General features: G+C 37.5%; 1 protein-coding gene across 1 annotated transcript in view; it reads left to right on the top strand.

Annotated features, from left to right (window-relative positions):
- Positions 1 to 24,868, top strand: part of PDK3 (pyruvate dehydrogenase kinase 3) — a 54,581-nt gene that overhangs the window by 3,587 nt on the left and 26,126 nt on the right. The window contains exons 2-3 of the mRNA XM_058829985.1: positions 15,250 to 15,391; positions 22,038 to 22,109. Coding sequence (XP_058685968.1) covers positions 15,250 to 15,391; positions 22,038 to 22,109 — 214 coding nt within the window. The remainder of the gene's footprint in view (positions 1 to 15,249; positions 15,392 to 22,037; positions 22,110 to 24,868) is intronic.

Below are 24,868 nucleotides of genomic sequence, written 5' to 3'. Positions count from 1 at the left end.
ACCCAGACTAAATTAACTACTAAAATATCTTTTCTGAAATGAGCTTGTTAGTAGGGATGTCATCTAACATTCAGATCCTTGGATCTTTGTACATTTTGGAGGCTAGGCTGAGAAAAAAATGCCATTCTGGAGATTCATATTCATGGAGCATCTCTGTTTAGTTTTGCTTCGGCATGTAAGGTGGTCCTTTGACAGTGATAGTTTAATCCAAAATACCCAGTACTTAAGCAGCAACCACACAGATGGGTAACCAATCGGTCAATCCCTTGCCTGGGGAAGTAATAACCTGACTGTTTGAGGAAAGTAGAGTTGCTTTCCTAGGAGTGCCTTAGCATTTGAAAAAGGCTCCCAGAGACGTGAGCTCCTGGTGCCTGCACTGCAGCCTGTCCTTGGCGTGAGCCAGCCTGGGAGAGCTGCACGAGTGCTGAACCCTGCCCTAGCTGGCAAGTTCCACTCAGCTGCTTGTTCACGTCTGGGTACCTCAGTTGTCAGTAAAGTTACCGACAAATGTTGTGTCAAATAAATGGTTGTACTGCAAAAGTTACATATAATTAAGCACAAATGAAGAGATGAGCGAAGTATAAATGGTGTAATCCTTTGATCATGCATGAAAGAGTCATTTGAAGCTGTGCTAGTGCTGCGTTGTGAGTGTGTGCCAGAATACTGTATTCATGTAATCCTCTCATTGCTGCTGTTCAGCTGACCAAGTATCTGAGACCTGAGTCTGAGGTGTGTTTTGTCAGAACCATCTACTTCTACTATTGAATCTGTCTTGGCCAGTTGTACCTAGCTACATTCTAGCCCATTTTGTTTCATGTTTCAAATTAAATGCTTTGGATGAATTGTGTACCTAAGGGGTTAAACTTGTTTTTTGTTAGCTCTTTGAACATGTCATATATTAGTGTTCATGTACCACACAGTTAGTACTCTAATGAGTTTGGATAAAAAAGCTGTGCTTGTGCTGAAGACAGAAGATAGTGAATCACAGTGAATTCTTGTTGTGGAATGTGACTTAGGAGATCCTGATTTTGTAGGTTATAATCAAAATATTTGTGGTGACTGCTGCAGTTAGTGGCATTGAAAAATATCACAAAGGTTGTAATTTAGTAATTTTACTGTACTGAGAACAGCTGAGCATGCAGCAGATAATCACAATGAGTGCATGGAACTGTTGTGCTCTGGGGCATATCTGGAGGAAAACATGATTGGTAGATCCTTCTCATTTTTAAATACAGTTTTTGGTATGAAACTGTTTAGTTTATGTGACATCTGTTAATCTTACCTGTCTTGGGGAAACATGTAGGCCTCTTCCAAAATGATACAAAGAGCAAACCAGGTATCAGTATTGCTGTTGGTTGCTGCAGTTTGTAGGAGCAATATTAGATTGGGGTTCTACAAGAGTCTTTATGCTTCATATTGCCTTCTTGATAGAGGCATGGATCTGAGCTGAAAGCCTGCCGCTGGAGAGGTAGCTGGAAGATACAGTTTGAACATGTGGGGTAGGAAAGTGGAGATCAAAACCTGCCTTGTCTCCAAATAAAATTATTAATCTTATGAAAGATGTCTTTTGGAAGATTTTTCTACACAAAAAGATACTGGAAAAATTTTATTGGTTTGAAGTTTTTTTTAATAGAACATTAGTGGAGAGACTGTGCATCTATAGCACTTAAGAAGTTTAGGGCTAAAAGATCTTAAATAATTACCTTCTATTTAATGGTTGTGGCTGTGCTTTTTCTGCTGCTCACTGTGCATGGTCCTTAAAACCTTAGACTTGATTTAAATGCGTCTTCAAAACAAAAATACCCTGTTAGCACAAATGTTAACCATTGGTATGCTGACCACTGACTGGAATTAGGAAGATGAATGCTAGTCGGACATTACTGTCTTTTATTTTCATCTGACTGGCTTCAGCTTCCATCCAGCAATTTCATTAGAGCTTTTTTTTGGTAGGTTGGGATCCTTTGATGCCTGGAATATTTTCACTGTGTGATATATGTACGTTGTGCTGGAGTTATCTTTCTTGATTTTGTAAAGACAAATACATTAAATGAGCTGTTTTAAGCCTTATGAAAATACCGTGGAATTAACTTTTGTGACTTTTCCAGAATTTTCAGTATTGTTCTTCAAAGATGTCTTTTAGAGCTTTAAATAGAATCTCTTTAGGGGTTTTATGGAACATTGGATTAAAATTGTTTTACTGCTGTGCAGTTTTTACCTTGAAAGGCTACCAGTGACAGCTGGATGTGCAAGCTGGATTGTCTGTCTGCTTTTGTTCTTGAATTCTTGCAGTTACCACTTTTCCATGTTCAGTCCTTCATTCCCTAGAACTGGGTATGAATAAAGTTTGCATTTCAGAACATTAAAAAGGGTTTTCTTTGAATGGGTTATAGCACAGCAAGTAAACTGGAAGCCTTTCTGATGCAACTGTTATTTATAACCTGTTCCTGTTTACAACTGCCACTTGCTGGCAGGCAGTGATGTTCCAATACTATATTTAATATTGAAGGGTTTTATAAGGCCTAATATTGATTGTTTTGAAGGTCTGGAAGAGTCATTGTGATTAAGTAACTTTGTTCAGCAGTCACTATTGAACCGTGATATAATAGAGGTATTTGTGTGTGGGAGTGCTGTGTAATACTAGATTGTGATGCATTTAATTTACAGAATTCTCTGTATCACTTTTACAGTGACTTACCACTTTTACAGGCTGTTTATTCAATAAAGGAATGCTTAATTTCTTAATTACTTAATTTTTAATATGTTCTGAATTCAGTATTTTAGTGTCGTTATAGTACAAATTCCATAAATTGCTGTAGATGATCAAACTGGATCACCAAGGTAATTTTTTTTTTCTTTGTCATAAAGCCTAAGCATTGAAAATTCTGCCTTCATTAGGGGGTTTGGCTGGCCACTCTTGCCTAAGAGGCATAGGCTAGTTGTCTACAAGTGAGCATCGCTCAGCTGGTGGAATTTTTGAGTTTTGTTTCCCAAAACAGCAGAAAATTTATCAGTCTGTGTTCTGTTTGTCTATGGACTGATCAGAGGAGCTGTGCAGTCCTCTGCCTTGGGATGCTGGGAATGGAAAGCTCTTTCCCTGCCCATGGACATGTCTGCATGCTTGAGGTTTTTTTGTATTCCCTGAAAATGGTATGGCGTGTAAGCGCACAGCTGACTGTCTTGGGTGAAAGAGAGAGGACATTCCCATCTGCATGAAGCAATAAACAATGCCAGTGGGTTTGTTTATTCTCTTTAGCAAGTAGCAGAAGCAACAGAGAATGTTCCTTGACAGAAATTGAGGGCTTGGGAAGCTTCTTTCTAGAGGGACAAAAAGGTAGGATTTGTAGCTCTTGAAGATCTAAGAATATTTGGGCCATGCTTTTCTTCTAGAAGTGGTAGAAATTGTTGAAATACCTTCTTTAGAGTAGATTTAAACTAATAAGGAGGCACTTGAAAATCTGAAATTAAATTTTCAATAAAATGAACATGAATTTGGTAGCATTCCTTCTCTGGAATAGAAGAACTGACAGTCAGTGATTTAAAAATAGTGTAACTTTTACAAGCCAAGAAAATAGGGTGATAGGGTCTCTCCTAAGACATAAGGAGGAGTATAAGATGATCTGTCAGTTTGAGAAAGAGCAATTCTGATGTAGACACAAGATAAGAAAGCAGTAGAACAGTGTTAGGATTTCCAGAAATACTGATGATTAAAAAACATACGAAAGTGGAAGCAAGGACGTCTGTCTTGGGTTGCAGTACAAATAACAGCCAAGGTGAAAAGTCATGGGATAAAAAAGGAGATAAAAAATGTTGAGATAATTTATAGCAATTGGGGAGAATGCTGAAGTGAAACATTTACTTGATAAATGTAGGTACTGATAAAGAACGTTGAATTTGTATTTGCTTTGGTCTTCAGAAAAAGATGAATTGTATCCAGAAACATAAAGGAAATCACAACTCTCCCCTGACCCAAATTTTAGATAAGCTGAAATATGTCTAGATCCTCTTGGCTTAGTGGGTTCCAGGGAAAGTAAATCAGTTCTGTGTGTTGTGAGTAGCTGAACACTTCTTTCTGCAAACGTGTGTGGCCTGGTGCAGCACAGGTGGTGCCTGTGTGCCATGGAAATAATGAATGGTGATGGCCCCAGGGTTTTGTAAGTGGGAAAATACACTGCTTGTCTTTCAGAGAAAAGGAAGAGGAGGACACTGGAGTTAAATCAGGTTGACTGAAGTAGCTGAAAAAGAGATGAAGCTAATAATGAAGTTAATTTGGTGTATGCTAAGGCAGTAGTAATAGGTGCTGTACCTTGCTTTTTATGAAGTTTCGCACAGCCGCATGTGACATGCCTAATGAAAAACAAACAAGACTCAATGTACAAAATAATGGAATAACTTCAATGTAAGGTTGTTATATCAGATGTTCAGTGTTATGGTGGGTTGACCCCATCCAGCAGCTGAGCACCCACCCAGGTGCTTGACGCCCTTCTTCCATTCCCCACTGGTATGGGGAGAGAAAAGGGAGGGCAAAAATGAGAAAGCTTATGGGTTGAGAACAAGAGAGTTTAAGAAGTAAGGCCAAGAGGAAGAGAAACAAGTGATGCACAGGCAGTCACTCACAGAAGCGGAGCTGTGCCCAGGCAGTCACTGTGTGACAGACATCTTGGGGGACAAAGCCAACCAGTTTGTTATTGCTGGACATGGCATCGTGTCATATAGAACATCCCTTTGTCCAGCTCAGGTCAGCTGTCCTGGCTCTGTCCCTTCCAGCCTGGTACCCAGCCCCAACCCTACTTGCTGGGAGTGCAGGAGAGAGGAAAGCTGTGCAGGTGTGTTCAGCCATAGCCCAAACACAGCTGTATCACCAACACTTGGAGTTACAGCTCTGAGGCACAGCCCCTTCTGGGCACTGTGAGGAAAACTGGCTCCAGCAGCCAGCTCACACAGATGTTGCTGAAGAATAATTCATAAACACTCTACATTGCACTAGCAGTCATTGATCTTCACAGGACTGTGTTGTGAAGAGTGAATGGTACGTGTCCAGTCCCTCTTAAATCAGCATAATCCATCATAAAATTAGCTATAGGTTTTGTTTCATCTAATTCCACAGTTACTCTATTAGAACAGCTTTTCTTGTTGCCAGTTATGCTTAATATAATGCCCTTTTTTGAAAGCCACTTTTTTCTCAAAACTGCTGAAATATTTTACAGGCTGATACTTATCCTTTTAAAAATGTTTGGGTTTTTGTGTTTATCTGGAGTCAGTTAAATGTAATTTTTCTTTTTGGAAATACTAGGTTGAAAGGATGAATTAGAGCACTGAACTGTGGCTCTTGAGATGTAGTTCTCCTTTTTCTGGAGAACTACATCTTGGTGTGTTATAAGAGGCTATTTTACTCACTCTTGTTTCCTTTAAACCTTTCTATGTAAATGTGACATTCTCTCACATTTCTTTGTTCTGTTTAAATTATTTTGTGTTACTTTTTAGTCAATATAAAAAAAGTGACACAGTATTATAAATATTTTCACTGACTTAATTCATTAAAATATTAGGCTTGTGCAAATGATAATTGGTGTTTTTCAGAATTAGGTTTAAGAATGTGAATAGAGAGGTAAAATTTTTTGCTAAAAATAATTTGTATTTTAACTATGACTTGTTTGGTTTAGTCTTGCTTACGCTTTTCTGAAAGATTTTTATAGACATCAAGAATATCTTCAAACTCTGATAACTAGCAATGACAGAGAGGAATCCTCTAATCTTTTTTGTAATGTGGTTTGTTAATTATCATATCAGAAGTGTTTTGAAACAAGATGTATAACCATGTAGTACATTTCACCTCAGTGAGACTGAAGGGAAAATGGAGCATGTGGTATTGGCAGTATTTTTATGTAATTGGTTTTAACTGTGTGAGTCTTTGCTCATAAACGTTAATTTTATTTATGCCAGGGATTTGGAATAGCTTTTTCTTTGGCAGGTTGTCAGGAACTAGAGGATAAACAGGGATTTGTATTTTTCTGGAATGGTTAGAGAGAATTATGGAAGTTTTTCATAAAGGTTAGGAAGGAAGTTGTCAAAGTTGTGAGAGCTTAGGGAGAGTGTTAAAATTTGGAACATCTAATTATAATCTTCAATGTGAAATAGATTTTTACCTCTTATGGGAGAAAAAGGTGATTGTAAGACCCAGGAAGCACAAGTCAGTCTTTTCTGGTCAGTTTCTCGTAAGAGAAGCTGATCAGAGCATCAAAAGGGGAATAAGTTTTTTTTGGCTTGCTGCTTTAAGCCTCATTTACATTTTAAAAAAAAAAAAAGTTTTAAATTTGTTGTAAAATTTTGCATCTCACCAGAGTGAAACACAAATTTTGTTTTGTCTGGGGTCTGCTGTTTGAAAGCCATGGAGCCCCTTGGCAGTGCAGGCCAGGGCTGCTGTGCCCCTCTGTGCTGCTGTGACTGCTGCTCCCTGCTTTGGTCTAGTAGTGCTGGTGGAAGAGAAGCTGATACAGCCTGCAGAGCCACGTTGTTTTGGTTTTGTTTGTCTACTTTAGAAGCCCCTTGTGACTGGCCAGGGAAGGAGTCTGGGTTGCACAGATCTAAGATCAAGAACCTGATCAGGACCATGGTTTCTCCTGCAAACATTTTGGCTCTTTGTCTGTCATTTTCTGAGGGGAGTGCCTGTGATAATGGCGAGATAGAGCTTTGCTGCTGAAATGATTCACCTGACTTTCAGCCTACTCCCAAATTGCTCAAAGGAAAGACAGCCTTGGGTCTATACGTCTAAAAATAATACAGCCTGTAACTGGTTCAATGCCTCTGCATTAAACTTTATAGATACTTCTGATTACTGTGTTGTCTCTTGGCAAATGTATTAAAATATTAAAAAAGTTATTTTGTTTGAATTGAGTGGTAAGCAGCTAAACATGAGTTTTAGATCAGGGAAGCCTATTTTAAAAATTTATGCTTTTATTTTAATTTGGGTTGTTCTGTTTAACAGTGCACAGTGCTGGTTTACAGCTTTGACAAGTGGTTATCTGATAATCCATTCCTCTTGATAGGGACATACGTGTCTTCACTTGGGTCTTTTCTGTGACAGGAAGGCTGTGGCTGTAGGAGTTAAAATTAATTATTGCAGAGTATTGTGCATCTGTTAATTCCTCCTGTTGATCTGTTCCAGATCAGCAGTAAGTTAAGCTGCTTTCCAGCACAGTCAGTTTCATACAGAGCACCATTTACTTGAAACAGGCTTACTGGAGTTGACAAGTTATATACTGTTATTATTATAATTTATTATGAAATTAGTGTATAGCTAATATGATAGTAGATGTAATGATTCACTCCATGTTGAGCTATCCTGCTGTGCTAAGGACGGGTAGCTGACATTTTTTCTTTACCTGCGTTTATATGAAAACATGAACTGACTTTTTCTCAATGCCAGTGGTATTCCTTAACACAGGCATAGTAATTAATACACATAAGACGTAAACCAGCTCCCTCTTAGGGGTTTTGGAAATAAGTGGAGATAAGTATTTTTTTCTGTATACAAATTCAAGAGTAGTTGTATTTATTTTTTAACTTTTTAAGTTCAAAAGTCTAGACACTGATTTTGAATGGGATTTGGTCTGGTCATTCAGACAACAGGATATAGGCTAATATATTCTCCTGGGTGAATGCTATGCAGAAATTTTTCTTTGGAGCAGAAAGTGAGCATTGCAGTTGCCCTGCTAGCTAAAGAGTTCTTGAATGTGATATTTGAATTGCAGAAATTGGAAATGGTTTATAAAGCTCAACTGTTTCAGTACTTCAGCCCTTGTTTTATCCATATGCTGTGTCATGTGATTGTTGGAAAATTTAACTGGAAAGCTAAATAACATATGAGCTTTCTAGTTTGGATTGCACTTAGCAGTGAAATGGCACAGAGTGCAAATCAATGGCCGTACAGTGGTAATAACTGAGTTCTCATCTGTGAACATAAACCATGTAGATTGAGAAGACCCAAGCACCCCTATTGGAATGCTTTCCTCTAGGCTGAAAAGGCCCAACTAGTCATGGGAGTTGGGCTGAAGAAGAGAAACAAGTATTTGGGAAAGATTACTTGCAGGCTTCAGTTCCTCTGGCTTTAGGTTGGTTTTCTGGCAGTAGTTGTTTGACAGAACTTGATTGACTATATAAAAGTTATATGTTTATTATAGTTCAGTAAAGTCTAAAAAATATTTTTTTTACTTTTTCAAGTTTCATTTTTTGAAACTTCAGAATTTCTCTGGTTTCTGTACTGACATAGAACCAATATCTTAATCTGCTAAGTGAAGGCATGTCCTTAAGACAGGACACCTGCATGAAACAATTGCAAGGGTTGGTGGAAGTAGCCTTAGAGAGCAGTAATGGAACTTGGGCAAAAGCTTAATCCTGAGGTGTCTAAAAAGAGCCTGAATACCTGAGGTAGTGTGGTTTGGATCCTTAAATTTCACGTCCTCTGTCTGTAGGCTACAGAGTTGGAACAGAGCAGCTGTGCAGGCTGTGTTTGCTATTCTACAGCACAGCGTGATAGGTCCAGTTTCAAAATACAGATTTCTTAGAGGCAGTCTGTGGTAGGGAGTAAGGGTCAGCAGGAGTCAGCATCTCTGATTATATCCTATGTGTTCCTTTTCCACTTGCTTCGTCATCTTCATTGGGTTTTACAAAGCCCAGTCTGGTAGCAAGTAAACAAATCCTGTATACTTTTTGTGTTATTGGTATTTTTAGTGCTTGGTGAGATAAATATCTAGAGAGTATGCTGAAAATATAATCATTTCCATTGGGGAATAGGAATGATTTTAAGCTCAGACTTGTTTTGCTGGGTTTTATTTTGTAGCCACATTTATTGGGACCATGCAAACATAGCTCGTTTGTCTTTTAATAAATAGCCCATGTTCCTGAAGCGGTGTGTAATCGTTGGAATTCAACTATTCTTCTTTACTTCTATTTTCCTACCTTCAGCAGCAAGTTATTAGCTATCAGTTTTAGCTTTTGATCAGTCTGCACTGATGCTTTGATCTTTTTGCTCATTCTTTTGAAGATTTATTTATACTTCTGCTTCACTTTGTTTTGTTTGCCTATACAGGAGTTAAGAAATAATCTGGAAGCTCAAGAGAAGAAAGTAGATATGGTTGGTCACTCCTGCTTTCCTGTCTTTCTTCCTTTATTTTGCCCTATCTAAAAGCAGCAGTAGTAATTTCTGATCTTGTTTTTATGGATTCTGGATGAAGTCCCTTGTCTCTGGTATACAACAGGTGGGACTTTGCTTTTGAGTCTTAAAGTAGTACAGTGTCTGTCTCTGCTGTTCAGTACATAGTTAATGAAGAGAACTAGACCTCTGCCTGCAGTGCAAAGACTGAAAAGAGCACTTTGTTTCTACTTTTCCTGCTTCCTCTGACAGATGAGTTAATATTTAGAAGCTACTGATGCTTTTATGATGTGACCTTGGCAGTCCAGTGACAACCTGGGGATGTGGCAATTGTACTAGGTTTTTGAACTAGGTGACTTTGACCATCATTGTGAAGGACTGTTGCTGGAGTCTGTTCTCAAACGGGTATTCATGAATGTGGGAATCTGGCAGCTGACCTGAAGAGTGTTGGAACTAGAGTTCATGGTCTCTTTCTGCATTTCTGCCCTCTTCTGCAGCAGAATGGAGGTTTGTGTAGAGCCTTCTGTATGGAACTAATCCTTTTGTAATGTGAATCTTGGACAGCACGGTATTGCTCTGGCAGTTTGTAGAATTTGCCAGAATTGGATCAGGGCCTGCTGCATGTGCATGAAAAGCCTCTGCATTGTTTGTGCCTCTTGTTGCAGGAACCAGAGCAAAAGTTTTGTCTAAGTGAAGCTTTGCAAGAGTTGTCTAATCTACTTTCTATTTCTTAGCACTGTGGAGTAAAAGGTAAAAGTGGGAAACAGAAGAGATGAATTAATGTTAGAGAAGAGTTGAATCCAGAGAGGAGAAAAGAGAGTAGTAGAGAAAACTGAGAGTAGAACTCTGTTTCCTGAGTTTCCTTTGGATGGAAGGTCCACCAGTGATAACATTGATAACCCTGAAACATTTCACTTTTAATTCTTTTCCTTTCTGATGGCATTACATGTAGAAGTTCTAATACGTTCAACTCTGTTTTTGTGACCTGTGCTACCACAAAGGTTCTGGGTAATGTTTTATTAATATGTTTTTCTTAGTTTTTTTTCTCCCTCTGATACCTGTCTAGTTGAATAAATGGCATGATTCATTTTTGGTGGAAACATGTAACACTTTTTCATGTCTGGAAAAATTGATTTAATATTAAATGTCTTCTTATGGGTGAACTTCTTTTTAAATTTTCATGTGTGAATTTATTTACATTTTCAGCTTAAACTTGTGCTGTGGCAGTCACATCATTCTTCAGGTGTATCATATTTCACTGCATAAGCAAATCCACACACGTGAGCCGTGAGCATTCCAAATGCAGCAGTGTTTGTACAGGTACCAGTTCCACGGTATTTTTAGAAACCCTGTGTATGTCATGAGTAAGGCTGCTACACTGAAGGTTGTCCATAGAATATTCTTCACTGACCTTAGTTTGATGTGAAGTCCAGGAGATTGCTGTTTAGATCTTTGTTTGACTGATGTATTTTCTTATTTTCACTATGTGGAAGGCTGTTTGTTGTCAGTCCATTACATTGACTTGTTTTTAAACAAAATTGTCTCAAGATTGGCATCACAGTTTCTCTTTGGTGCTAGTTTTGAGTTGAAGGTTTGAAAGTGGCAGAGAGGAGTCCACAAATATGCTTTTCTGTGTGGCTTTTATATAGGGTAACTAATGAGCCCAAACAGGTAAGATTGTTCAGAAGATTGAAGGCGCTAGAACATTTATTAAACAGTTCATTTTTTTAAACCCATAGTGACGCTTGACATTTCTTTCAGTTTTTGTACTAGCTATGCATACAATAGTAATAACTTGAGGATTAGTTCCTTCACAGATAGCTTGCTTTTTATTGTCGTTTTTCTGTCAAAGCAGCTATTATTATATAACTTAATTTATGCAGTATATTCTGTGTTTTTGCAAATTCTGACTTGCTTCAGAGTTTTGACTTTTTACTTGTTTCCCTGTGCAAATTTGCACTGCTTTCGCTTTGCAAGTGATTAGCAAAATATAAGGTGATCACTTTCTTCCCCTTGGGTCATGAGAGAATTAGGGCTACAATGAATGTTAGGCTGTGTTAAATCTAATCTCATTTCAGAGACTGACTCAACTAGCTTAGTGTAATTTTGGCAGATGTCTACCTTCACTAATAAGAGACATGCCTAAATCAAATCAAGTTGGTCTCTTTTACAGTGTTTACCATCAGGAAGTTTCTGCAAATTAAGAGTTGAATCTTCTGCAGTTTGAGTCTAATGCTTGTTTGGTTCTTGATGGACAAGGTTAGTGCTGCCTCCTCTGTAGTGAGCAGTGAGGCCTTTGAGAGCATTGCTGTGTTGTTTCTTCTTAAGTAAATCCATCAGATTCCCTAATTTCTGTGTCACAGACTTCTGTTGCATCTATCTGTGCTTTAAGAGGAAGCTCAAAAAATAGCGTAATTTACCAGTAGAGTGGGATATTTTATATATGCTTTTCCTTTATCCTGTTGGATCAAATTTTGGGTTAAGTTGCAGGCACTGTAGGTATGATCTTGAAGTTTTTTAATAATTTTGAAAGTGTAACTTCCTTAAGAGTAAAAATTTGAAGGTAATCTAGCCTCTTGACCCTGAATTAACACCTAATCCCTTAGAAAATGTAATTACATTATGGGGTTATTTTCTACCAGGAAGAATAGTATGGGATTGCTTTGTTCCCTGCAGTAGGGCAGACCTCTAACAAAGAGATTGTATCCTGTCTGGTTTGTTCTTTTTGTTGCCTTAATGTGATACTTGTTGAAAGAAACTTTTTCAGTGCCTGACTTAAGAATTTGGTCTGTGCAATTACTCCACTTAAAGCCACAAAACTGAATTATTGTTCAATTGCAATCGAGTATTGCTGTTTTACAGACAGTGGGAAACAAATGGTGTGTGCAAAATTCATGAACCCTATATATCATGAGATGCCTTACTTTATTTCTTGGCTTTGTGGAAAAGAGGTGTTTCACTTTGAGTCTTCTAGTATTTCCATTTTCAGTTTCTTAAAAACCTACTTTATAAAGAGTTTAAATTTTTGGAAATAAAGCAGAATACAGCCCTTGATGCCTGGTGTAGTGTAGTTACCACTAGGGCTTAGAATGACTATTCTTTCTTCTGTTTGAGTTTATACAAAGGTGAGTGGGTCATTGTTTCATATATTTGTGTTTCTGAATAACTTATCGAGGGTTGCAGTGTAAATCAAAGAGGGATTATTCACAAACCTAACTTGCACTTTAACCTTGAGAGAGTGATTTCAAATCCTTTAAATTGAATTCCTTTAAACTGAAACTGATAGATTTAGACAGGCTTTAGCCTGTGCTGTTTTAAGACAAAAGCCTGATGCTGGCAATGTGTATTGACCCAGCTGGAGTCATAACAAAATCAAGAAAGACTGTTGTATATTTGGAAAAATAGATGGAATTACTAGATCAAAATTAAAGCCAGCCTTTGAAAAAAAATTAAACTGACTGTAGGTTAAACATGCAGAAGTCTCATTGCAGCTTATTAGAATGCTGTTTCTGGAAATATCTTTAGAATTTAGACTTACTTTATCATACATGCAGCTATCATATAATTTATAATAAAGTATATTAAGAAAATACCAAACATATAGACTGAGGGATTTTTTTACTTAATCTGCTGTTCCTTCTTTTGATGGAAATGGTTGTACAGGTTTTGCTGTGAGGAACAGCAGCCAAGGAGCAACATTAGTTTGCTGTTGCTTTGAAAGCTGGAGGATATCTAATTACTGCTGCTCCTGGTGGGTAGCCATTCTCTCTTGCCATGCATGTGCTGTCTGGCAGGCAGGTAACTGACCTGATGCTAAATGCTGAAGCAGCTCTGTGGAGGCTCTCAGATAAAATGATTGCAGCTAAAGAGCTGATACAAGGACCATGTGTCCCAAACCAAACAGATGAGCTGAACATATGCTGAAGCAAGCTTGCAAGCTGGGAAGTCTTAAACCAGAGCTTCCTTTCCCCTTCTTGCACTGAACATGCAAAGGGACCCCAAAGGGCTCTGTACCTAAAATGTAACTGTACAACAGGTCAAGGTAGCTCCTTAAAAAGAGACAGCTTAGAGCTGCTGGGTTGAGAGATAGATTGAATAGAGGTGTGTCCTTGCATGTGGGAGGAGAGGATGTGGGTCTCTTCAGCCAGCCCTGACTGCCTGTAGCAGCTTTTGTTTGTCTTGCACAAATCCATGAGCTGTGGGTTCTTACTCGTAATTTTCTAATTTTCTGTATGGGCTGTCTTTCATTCCTTTTGCTTTTTATCACCTAGAGAATCACTGCACTTGCTCTCAGTCAGTCAGTCTTGGGACGAAGCAGTTGTTGTCTTTGTTCTGAGGAGCTTTCCAGGTCAGAGGGTATAGACTGAGCTGAGTCAGAGAGTCTTTCCTGTTGTCCAGCCTCAGTCTTTAACGACCTGCTGTATACAGTGACTCATGAACAAAAAAATGTCTGTCCTCTGTTGTAGGTGAATTGGTATCTGATTTACTTGAAGGATAGAACTCTGAAATCATTACAGTGCTTCACAGAAAATGTAATGTCTTGTTTCCTTTGTCTAATTTTGACAGGATGTGTGTGTTTGTAATTGAGATGTGAAAATGTGAACAAGTTAAATAAGTCCAAATGTTTACTGGAAGAACTATAATGGAATTGGTAGCACTATCAGAATTTAATGAGCCCCAGATTGATGATACCTAAATGAGCAAGAAATAAAGGGAAATCCTAATCCTTCCTGCATATTCCTCAAGCTAATGTTAGGGTTTAGGAACTAATCCATCAATGCACGTTACCTATGCAAAGAAGGTGAAAACTCTGTGATTATAATGGGACTGTCTTAAAAAGTATCTCCTTGATTGTGCTGGTTGCATTGTACTTGAATCTTGCAAATTGCAAATCTCAGTGATTATGTGCCTAGCAGGGCTTTTAACACTTTCTGGTTTGCTTGAACATAATTTATAGCTCTTACATTATGCCTTCACTCAGAAATTTTGCAGATGGTTGAACTGGTTATCATCACAAAAGACCTTTGCTGTCTTTCTAGATGAAAGCAAAATCCAGGCTGTTCACTACAAGTAAAACATGGACTTCTTAAAAAATTTAATTTACCTGAATTCTTTAGAAATTAGTTGTGATGGAACTTCCCCCGCTTGTAAAATGATGCAAAGTACAAAAAACTATGAGAATTAAAGTCTGATTTTCCATCTAAACTACTTGGCAAGTGGCTTGATGTCTTGTGCTTTTAAATATTTGTGGATAAAGTTTTATAGGTATCCTTAGTATTAGCTTAAGATTGCTCTTAGTTGTGTCAGTCTTTCAATTCATATAGGATGGCTTCAGAGAATGAATGTGGTTACCTCTAGGTGTGCAGGAAGGCATTGTTATTTTGCTGGATCCATGTATTTGCTTTCTGACTGTATGGTTGGGTGAGTTTATGTTTTATTTTCAAAATACTAGCCTAGATAAAAATGTGTTTTAAAAGTGAAAGTTAATCTTAGCTGAGGCCTTTCCAACTGAGAATGTGGTCATAAGCACTGGACTTTTCCTTCCAGGTCCCTAGTGAGAATCTTAGAGGCCAGTCCTAGGAGGGATGATGGCCTGTGCTGGTCTCACCAGGTGCTGCTCAAATGTTAAAGTACTAAAGGTTAAAGAACATGTGACATGAAACATCAGCAACTGTTGTCACTGTTCTGTCCTTTTGTTTCCACTCCTTACCCTCTCTTATGAGTGCAGCATTTACTTTTTAAAAGCTCACTTTAATATAAAAGTTGTATGGATAAAAGCTAGTATTTTGGGGTCTTATGCCAGGTAATATCAAATCCTTGATATTTGATGAATTTCATTTCTATGATGAGAAGTTTTTGTTTATGGGAGAGAAAATGAGATGATGTGAAATGTGGAAGAATGTCAGACAAAAAGGGTTAAGGTCTAGGAGGGTAAAAGTTTAAAATAAAAAGTAAAGGTGAGTACTGAAATTGCTTTATTATTTATATATTTATTTATAAAATTGCTATTTTCACAAGTGGTTTTTTTAAAGCTTCTAACATTAGGAAGTCTAAAATTTGATCTGCTGTAATGGGCACCTGTTTCTCCTTTCTTCTGACAGGTCGTGACAATGCCTGCGAGAAGACTTCATACATGTTCCTGCGGAAGGAGCTTCCTGTGCGACTGGCGAACACCATGAGGGAAGTCAATTTGCTGCCTGATAATTTATTGAACAGGCCTTCGGTTGGGCTGGTACAGAGTTGGTAAGTTTAAAAAAAAAAAGTGGAATGAAAATAAAGCTAACACTGTATGTGTTGTTTTGCTTGCAACAGCAAATGTTGAATTCTTCTGAATTGGCCAGTTTTCTGCCTTGAATTCTTTATAGTGTGTCCTGTCAAATGAAGTTTCATTTTCTTATGTCTAATGTTGATTGAATACTCTAATCTGGATCCTAGCTAAGGATTTGTAAATTAGTCTTGTAATTTAGTAAAAACTTATTATTGTCTACCAGGTAATGAAAATGAGTCTGTAACTTCCAAGAGCAAGCTTTTTAAACATTGCTTACTGTATTGCACTCATGGCTTCTTGAAACAGCTGCTCTTTCTCCTGATTCTTCCTTTGTCAAAAATATTGAGAGAAAATTAAAACTTCATCTGCTTTTTCACTGCTAAATCTTTAAAAACATAACGTGGTATTCAGTGGAAGTTATGGAATGGATCAAAAATCTGGTGTCATCCATTAAACATTCTCCATTGTAATAACTAGCGTGGATCCAAAGTGATTCAAAGACCTGCCATCTTTTCCACAGCAATTAATTTCTAGCCTAATTGCATGTTTGGTGAGATTTAGAGACTGCTGCCTTGGATGTAATCTGCGCAAAAAAATTGTTGTTCATGGGTCCATTTACCTGTTAATCCTTTTCCAAAGACTTTGTAAAAATATTTTTGCAGTATACAACAGAAGTCGCTCTGTGGGCAGCAGCTTATTTGATGGTAAAAGTAGCTAATGCTGGAGGTTTGTGTTAAATTTAGTCATAGCCTTTGAGCCAAGAGCTTCTGTGCTGACTATACGTTGACTGCCGGCTTGGGTATCCTATTTATCAAGCTTCAGACTTAGAAATATAAATTAGGATATGTGGTATTGTGTTTGTCTTCGAAAGGTAACAGTGGATGTCTTGATGACCACTTGAAGTATAGTGATGAAGTGCTTCAAGTGAGTGTAAATGCTATGGAGCCACACAATCACTTTGTGGTTAAGTGGCAGCTTGCGATGTTTGAAGGCTTGTCTGTCTGTCTGTCTGATGTCACAGGAAGTTGTTATGCTTATAGAAAAGAGTAGATAATATGCAGGTCTTTTAGGCTTTTTTTATCTGGTTGACTTGTGAAGCTGTCTTTAATGAAATGTGCACTAATAGGTGAATGAAGAAAAGGCAGTATTTTTTCTGTAGTGACTGCAGCATAATACTTTTAGTCCAAATGTCTGTGCTGTGGCTTATGCTTCTGCCCTGCCTGTATATACAGAGCTAAGCAACATTTGGATCCCTCTGGCAAAGGAATTGAATGGGTGTTCAAAGTGGAGGGCCCCTTCAGAATTTTTGTTGAAGAGGTTTGAGGACCCCTGGTGATTTCTATGGCCAGAATAGATACTACTGATTAAAAAAAGGAAAAAAAAGCCCCAAAACTCCAAATAAAAAAAGCAGTATCAAGTGTTAAGTCAAAATGTGATTTGCACTATCACAGCTGTAGACCAGTAGTTATCTGTTGGACAGGCTAAAATACCAGACTGTGTTGAAGAAGTTGGAATGGACATCAAGCCCAGAGATGGAAGTTAGAAATCAAAGTGTTTTCTGTAATTTTCTTCTAATTTTGAGCCAAAGTTTTTGTGGAAAGGAGTATCTTCATTGAGATTATGTGAAACGTTTTTAACATCTTCTGTCAAAAATAAGAAAAGTAAATGTAGCATTTTCCCCCCGATTATAGGTGTGGACTTTAAAGAGCTTAGTTCTTATTTTTCTGTTCAGAGGTTTTTAATTGCTTAATTAAACATTTACCTGTAGTTTGTAATTCCTGATGATGAACCTTGGGCAAAATTTACTTCTAAGTTTATATTTTAAAAAGACCAAACCAAAGGTTTTATGAACTTCCATGTGAATGACATTAAGTATTACGCAGCTATGCTGATAGCAAGTTTTGAAATACATTTCTAGTTTCTTAACTTTAAGTTTAGAGATACCCAGAGTGAGATTCCTGTATTTTATGTATTAGAATAAATAAATAAATATAAATTGCTCATCTGTTTTGTGAGTGCATAAAATGAAAGAAACTTCTTGATGCACTTCAAAGCTACTTCAAGAAAATATTTTTTTTGAGGGTCAGATTTCACGGTTCTTTGTTTTTGCTATGCCATATATTGAGAAAGCTTGGCAGTTCATTAACAGACAAGCAAAAGTCTTTTGTACATTTGCCACAAGTGAGCAAGACATTTAATTCCTTATTCATTTTAATATATTTATTTGTTAATATTCGGTAATTTTTACAGTCACAAGCATGTTTAATTTTTGCTATGATTTTACACTAGAAAACTTAATGATTTTGTGTTCTTTTGGTGAGACTCCAGATTAGCTGGAGCTTTAACATTTGAGTTCCCAATCTATTCCTTAATCCCAGCATTCCAGAAATTAATACAAAAAGGTCCTAATCTTTAAGATGGGTTTTATTAGACTTTTAAATTAAAGTGGCTCTGTAAATAGAGGAATAAGAAATCAGCCCTGCCTACAGTAGAGCACGGATCCTTTCCCATCAATCCTCCCTGCTTCCAGCCATCAAACATTCTGGATTGTGTCAGTTTTCTCACCCCTTATGTTCCCCTTGGGAGGCAGCCTGTTTTTGTTGCTGCCTGCTGCAGGCAAGGCTTGTTCTCTCCTTCTCCAATCCATCTCCATGGCCATGCTGGAGGCACTTTGCTTCCTGTGCTTCGCTGCCTATCAGATTTTACAACTGATTGCTTTATTGCTCTTGGGAGAGGTGCTCTGTTGGTTTGTTCTCCTTCCCTTCCAGGCTCCTCAGCCTGATGTGTGCAGCACTGAGGAGAGGCAAGACCACTGTCCTTCCTTTGTGCTGCTCAGCTACAGTCTCCTGAATAAAGCTGGCATTACCCAGAGAGTGAACTCTTAACAAACCAAAAATAACAGTTTTGCATTTCAGTAAAGGTAAAACATCAGCTTTGCCCAGTTCGAGTTCATAGTTTAATTTACGTGTATCTTTTGCAAGGGGTAGGGAAGGAATAAAGTGACTCAAGGCAGTATCACAGTTAATATCCTCTGTCTGTGAACTGCAATAATTCCAAACAGCAGACAGATCAACAATCAGCACCTTGTTTTCAGTTTTTCAAAATCAATGGGAAACTTGCTTGATCCAAAGAAGTGGGCCTTTTTTAGGCCAGCTTTGAGAGGGAAATATATCTAAAGTGCAGGTAGGATACTGAACATATGGCGGAATTGTTTAATAAAGGATATGGTGATGAAGGAAAATAGTTACAATAAAACCTTACAATGGATAAGGTTAGAGATTATAAAACATCAAAAGTACTCGTGAGGTTTGCACAGTATGTTACTCAGTTATATGTAAAATTCACATTTTATTTAGTCCTGGACAAATTTCTGTATTTTTCTTTAGTGCTTTTCCTTAGAAAATGCTATATCTTTCCATTTCCCTCTTGGGAAAGACCCATTAGAGAAATACGTACAGTTTGGGGATTAATAATTGGGTTTTTCTCTATTTTCTGCGTTGAGACTATGCTAACAAGATTGTGTTACCATGGAGATTTGTTTTATCATTTTAGTGCTTTGATATTAGAATGATTGTAAAGGAAAATCTTAGTGAAATACACATCAGGGAAAAAGCAGAAGTGTCTTGCATTAATTTTTTAAGAAAAGAAAACCCAGAGCTGATATTCTGGGCTTTTTCAGTGCTTTCATGTATGAAATGTGCCATTCTAAAATTATTGCATTTGGCAGACTCACAAGAATTCAATCTACTTGGCAGTAATTAACAGAAGAACAAGGCAAAAGGGTACTTGAAACAAAAGAGTTTGCCCAATACATTGTTGTGTATTGTGATAAAAAATTAAACACCAGAAAGACAATAGATTTGACTTTGATTTCTGCTTTTGATGGTTCATGAAACATAACATAATATAACTGACATTCTCTTTTTCTCATATATACTGGATTTTTAAATTTTCTTTTATATTTGTATTCTTTATAGTTGTATTGATTTATTAATGATACAGCAATTAATGCATTATTCTGGTACTTTTTCCTTTTGTTATTCCTGGCTGGTAATTGTGTGTGAATTATGTTTAAACATCACGAGGTCTTGCTTTTCATTGCTTGATAAATCCTGTAGTTACCACTTTCATTTATCCCTCTCTGCACCTACAATTCAAATAAAAGAACAAGGAAGTAGATGGATTGTATGAAAAGAGAATGACTTTTTCACACACACTTGGAATGAACTGGATTGCTGACTGCTTACCTGTCCTCAGAGTGTAATGGTGGTAGTCATTAAGACCAGTTAGAAATTTCCTTTTAAACGTATTTTTTCTTAATTTCTTTAATTTTGAGCTGTTTGGGAGAGAGAGAGAGGGTGGGGGGCTGAATTTGGTGTACAAACTGAAAATCACACCTACATAAAAGAAAAAGGTGCTAAAAGCATTTGCAGCTTTTAGTTTCTTTCAGAGGTTTAAGACACAGGGTCTTACAACATCCCAGACTGGGTGATGTACAGTGGTAGGCACTGAGCAGTGGGTTACAGTTGTTTGACACGAAGTGACTTTTTTCTAGCTTGGTTTAGTTGTGGGCTTGGAAGAAAATAAAGTAACTTAAGTTTGAAGTTCCCCTTTTCGCTGAGCTGACTTGTTGGATACAGTGCTTTTGCTAATGAACTTGACTTCTAAAGTAGTATTTCCTTTAGATTGGAATCAGAAATAGAAAACTCTAAAGGAAAAGCATTGCCTGTTTCCATAATTTCTCCAGTAATGGCAGGCAACCAGTCAAATCCACACAGTATAAAAATCAGCTATCAGCTACCTTCAGTAGCAGCAGCATTCATTGCTATTTTATCCTTGTGTCTGCACAGGATTGCTGCTGTTTGACATTTATGGTAGTGGGTCTGCATTAAAAGCAACCTGCTGTGTTGCTTCTCAGGTGTGGTGGTGTCTTTCAGAAACAGGACTTCCATAGAGTTATATGATAACAGGTGGGGGTTGAAGAACATATATCTCTGAGTGAGCATGATCATAATTTAATTGTTCCATGTGCATCAGCTGAGTTCAGTGTGATGGTTGTGAAGTGGTGCCATCTCTTAGCATAAAATAACATCTTTTGGAATAAGCTATACTGGAGATATTAACTACGTGCCCTATTTGTAAGTGACAGATACTTGGGGGCTTTCTGTAATGGTTCCTGATGTTTGCAGGAAAGCACAAATGCACTGAGGGACAGGAGCTGGTGTTCCTGTGCTGACCATGTTGAAAATGTCAGTGTCCCTGGGCAATGTCAACCTGTGGTTGCAATGTGAAATGGGGGTGGAGTGAGTGGCATGTGGTTCTGGAGGGAATTGTCACATAGACAACAGTGCTGTCCCTAGCTTCACTGTAGCTTGAAGATGCAGGGTGAAGTTTCATAGTCTTATTAAGCTGGTCTTAACATAGAACTGCTACCAAAAGAGCTTATGCAACAATGGTCATTTTGTTGAGCTGACCTAATCTATTGGGTAGTTACTATTGAAAAGGGAGAGGCTTGGTTACTTGTTTTGCTTTTTCCTTGTGGAGGGTCTGTGGTTATCTTTTCTCTCTTGTGTTAGCTTTAGCTGTTTAGACCTTTCAATTAGTTGTTCTCGTGTGCAAGAAAGGTTTGTTTGATTTTTCATCTATTTATTTCACCACTACTGGGAGCTGGAGCTGTTGACGCACACATCTGATTAACATCTGATTAGTGTTGATATTGTAGTTTGAGTGGCAGTGCTTAACCAGGAGTGAAGGGACAGTAACATTGAAACTCTCCCTTTTATGTGTGTGATTGATAAGCTTGTGTGATTGACCTCAGGAAATAGGTCCTGGTTCTGGTCCCTGGTTCATCTGTGCTGCTGAATGCACCTGCTCCAGGGGTGATCCCTGGTCCTGAGGTGCAGTGCTGTGTGTGAGGTGGCAGAATTTATACTGGTGTTGGGCCAGTGACCTGCAGAGCAGGCTGGCCACGTGCATGTTGAGGGGTTCTGATTTGGGGGCTCTGTGGTACCTCTGGGGCTCTAAGCCTCAGTTAATCTCTCGTGAACCAAATGTCTGAACAGGAGAGAGCTGTGTTGTGTAAGAGGGGTTTTTATGAAATTGAAGGTTGTGTGACACAGAGGAGCTGTGGGAGTGTGTGAATGGGAGTGCTCTCCCGGAGTACTCTGGTAGGACCAGCAGTCCTGTTATTGTGCCTTTGGGGAGTGTTCCCCTGAGCTTTATTTTGAAAGAAAATTGGGTTGTTCTCTAAGGAATATGGGAACAAACTAACATCTGTACAGAGTAGATGAGTGGAAAAATCAAAGTTCAGGGACAAACTACCTGAAATTACAGATGTACGTGTGGAGAAGTTTTGCTCCTGCTAACTCCAGTTTGATTGATACAGCAATTTCCCTGAATTGCAGACTGTAAGGTCATAAGTAATACTTTTTAACTTACATATTGTAGTTGCTTTCTTTCCCTTTGTTGCAGCATCCCGCTTACTCTTAGTCTTTGCAGAGAAATGTGTACTATGCATCTATTACTTTTACGTGACCCTGTCGTCTTAAAATTAAAAGAAATTCAAAAGTATTTTAGGTTTAAGTATTTTAATTGTCTTTTTATATTTTTTGCTTATTTCAGGTACATGCAGAGTTTCCTTGAGCTTTTAGAATATGAAAATAAAAGTCCTGAGGATCCTCATGTTCTGGATGAGTGAGTAATTTATTTTTTCTAACAGTCCATTTTAAAACAATCTGTCTCAAATACCAAGTTGTTTTGTACTATAGGAAAACAGTTACCTTATTTGTAAGGTGGAGTATGTATGGCAAAAGCCCAAATTGTAATCTGGAGTAGAATGTAGATATCTTAAGTGCTTTTGAAAAATATATTTTGTATTTATGCAGACTGGTAGTTCAAGAAATGGCATGAAATGCTGCCTCCAAGGCTATATTGAGAAAACAACATGGATGTGAGACTATACTTGCATATCAAGATACTTAAGACTAAAATGTAATTTTAGTACATTGAGCTTAGTGTTCTGTTGTGCATAAAGTATGTTAACACATTATTAGTTTGATTTTTTTTAAAAAAAGTTTTAAAGCATTCCAATGTGTCAGTCATTGTTTTTATCTAAAAGCTTTTTTAATGGACTTCAATTAGTGGTGTTCACTTACCTCACTGAATAACATTATATGAGAAGAAAGGAAAACTTAGACAATTTTCTTTATCAACAAAATCACATTGAAATTGCCATTAGAATGTTTCCTTCAAATGTGTATGTATAAAACAGAAAAGAGCCCCACATGTGAGAACAGCAGGTGCAACATATGCATCAGAGATTTGAAAACAAAATGAAAACACACACACTTGTCTAACACTAGGGTCTGTTGTTACTCTGTACCTATATCAGTCAACTTTGTTTCAGGATATTACTTCTTGCAGGTTTTTTGTTCCATTAATTAGCTGTCTTAAAGTAGTTTGTCTTTGGGATTACTTTTTAAGCTCTGAAATCCTGTATGATCAAGCGGTGCTTTATAGAGAGTTTCATAAAACATCTTGCTTTGTTTGTGTACCATGTGGCCTGTGCTGTGTAAAAATGGTGTTTTGCCTTCAGCAAACTTCAGATACATTAACTGTGATGTTACATTAGGTTACATAAGGGCTTTAGAAGGTGCTGCATTTCAAATGTCGTGGTCCTTTGGTTGTGGGCGTGGTATGTGAGATCTTGACACTTCAGCTTTTGTGTTTCAACCAGTACATGCAGGAGAATGAGGTTACCTGCTTGGCAGAGCTGTAGAAGGAGCCATAAGGATTACAGACTGACTGAATTGTAATGCTGTTGAACAAAGGGAAAGGAGCCATTTGCTCAGAGTACTATGCTGGAATGCTGCCTGCAGTTCTGGGTACTACCTTTCTGGAAATTAAAACACTCACAGACTGTACTGATGTGAAAGGAACAAGATTTAGAGACTTGGATAGTCCTACCTCTGAATAATGCTGAAGGCATTTGTTTAGACTAGCAAAAAAAGATACTGGAGACACTGGAAGTCAACGTGTGCCAAAAAAATAAGATCACTATAATAAAGGATAATTGGTTGCTGTAACTGAAGAAGTGGAGAATTAAAAAATGTCTGGTTGTTATTAAAGTTGAGAATGTGTGCAGGGCAAAATGTAAAGATTGTAGTATTAATGAGAACAGACTGAAGACTGTAGAGCATCCTGTTTTAAAAGCTTTTATAAATGTATTAGATAGTTTCTCTGTTTATCACAGTTTTTAGTGGCATTCTAGGAATGCTTAATCTGTAGAGGATAAATAAAATAAATTTTTCAACCACCTCTACCTCTTATATTTTGAGATTCTTTATTTACTGTTTGCTGATGACACAGGAATTTCTGTTTGTGACTAGTTTATCAACAGGCTTTCCTTTATGGGATTAAGTTACCAGAACTTAGGTGTCTGTTGCCCTTTGAGATGGCATGAGCTGTCCCAAACACCTGTCCTCTGAAGTACAGGTCCTCTTAGGCTTGTAATTATCTGGATGTGTGGGTTGAGGCAAGGTGGTTATGTTGCTTCTGAAACCATCTTTGGTGTTTGTACTTAGGTAACTGAATTTCAGCTTTTTATGAACATCAGAGGTTCAAGGTAGATCACAGCATAATAAATATATGTATTTATAAAGGCTAATGAATAGTTCTCTTGGAGATCTATTTTTAGAGTCTCATAATTAACACACGAATTATCTGATTCTGCCATATGGATATGGTGTTCTTGATATTTTTTTATGGCAACTGCAAATACTGTTTGCAATGCTCTATATGAGTATGGTAGAACAAATATTTCATAATGAAGAAATTATCAATATCATTCAGGAAAATTGTTTGTTAAAAGCTTTGAAATATTGAAGTTTTTGTATTCTGTGCAATTAAGTACATATAATAAGGATGCATGGAATTTATTGCTACCTATTGAGGTGAAGTTCAGCTAGGATCTTTGATAACAAGAATTGTCTTCTATACTGCATCTGGCCTGTGAAAAGAGATTAAAAATGTATTATCAGATTAAAGAGCAGATTTTTTTTTTTCTTTTTGGCAGTGTTGGATAGGCTATCTAAGATTACAAAGTCAGATTTACTCTCCTGCTCAGGGATGTCATCTATTCCTAACTTACTAAAGGCTATGTCATTTAATTGCATATTGAGCTATAATTAGAATTTTTTAAATATTCTTTACAAATTATGTCTATCAAAAATACTCTTAACTATGTCCATATTTATTTTATAATAACCCACTTAAAATTTCTCAACTCCTGTGACAGTATTCCATGTTGCTGTTATCTAGTCTTATCTTACTGTTATGTCTTGTGATCAGAAGCATTATCAGTTTGGTCAGAAAGTATTAGGAATGCTGGTAGTTAAATGAGCTGCTTTTCAGTGGGGAAGCCCCCCACATTTCTAAGTTCATTTAAGTTTGCA

The sequence above is a fragment of the Poecile atricapillus genome, chromosome 1 (genome assembly GCF_030490865.1).
Source record: "Poecile atricapillus isolate bPoeAtr1 chromosome 1, bPoeAtr1.hap1, whole genome shotgun sequence".
Classification (NCBI taxonomy): domain Eukaryota; kingdom Metazoa; phylum Chordata; class Aves; order Passeriformes; family Paridae; genus Poecile; species Poecile atricapillus.
The sequence above is the reverse complement of the archived record's forward strand: the minus strand, read 5'-3'. Positions and strand labels throughout refer to the sequence as shown.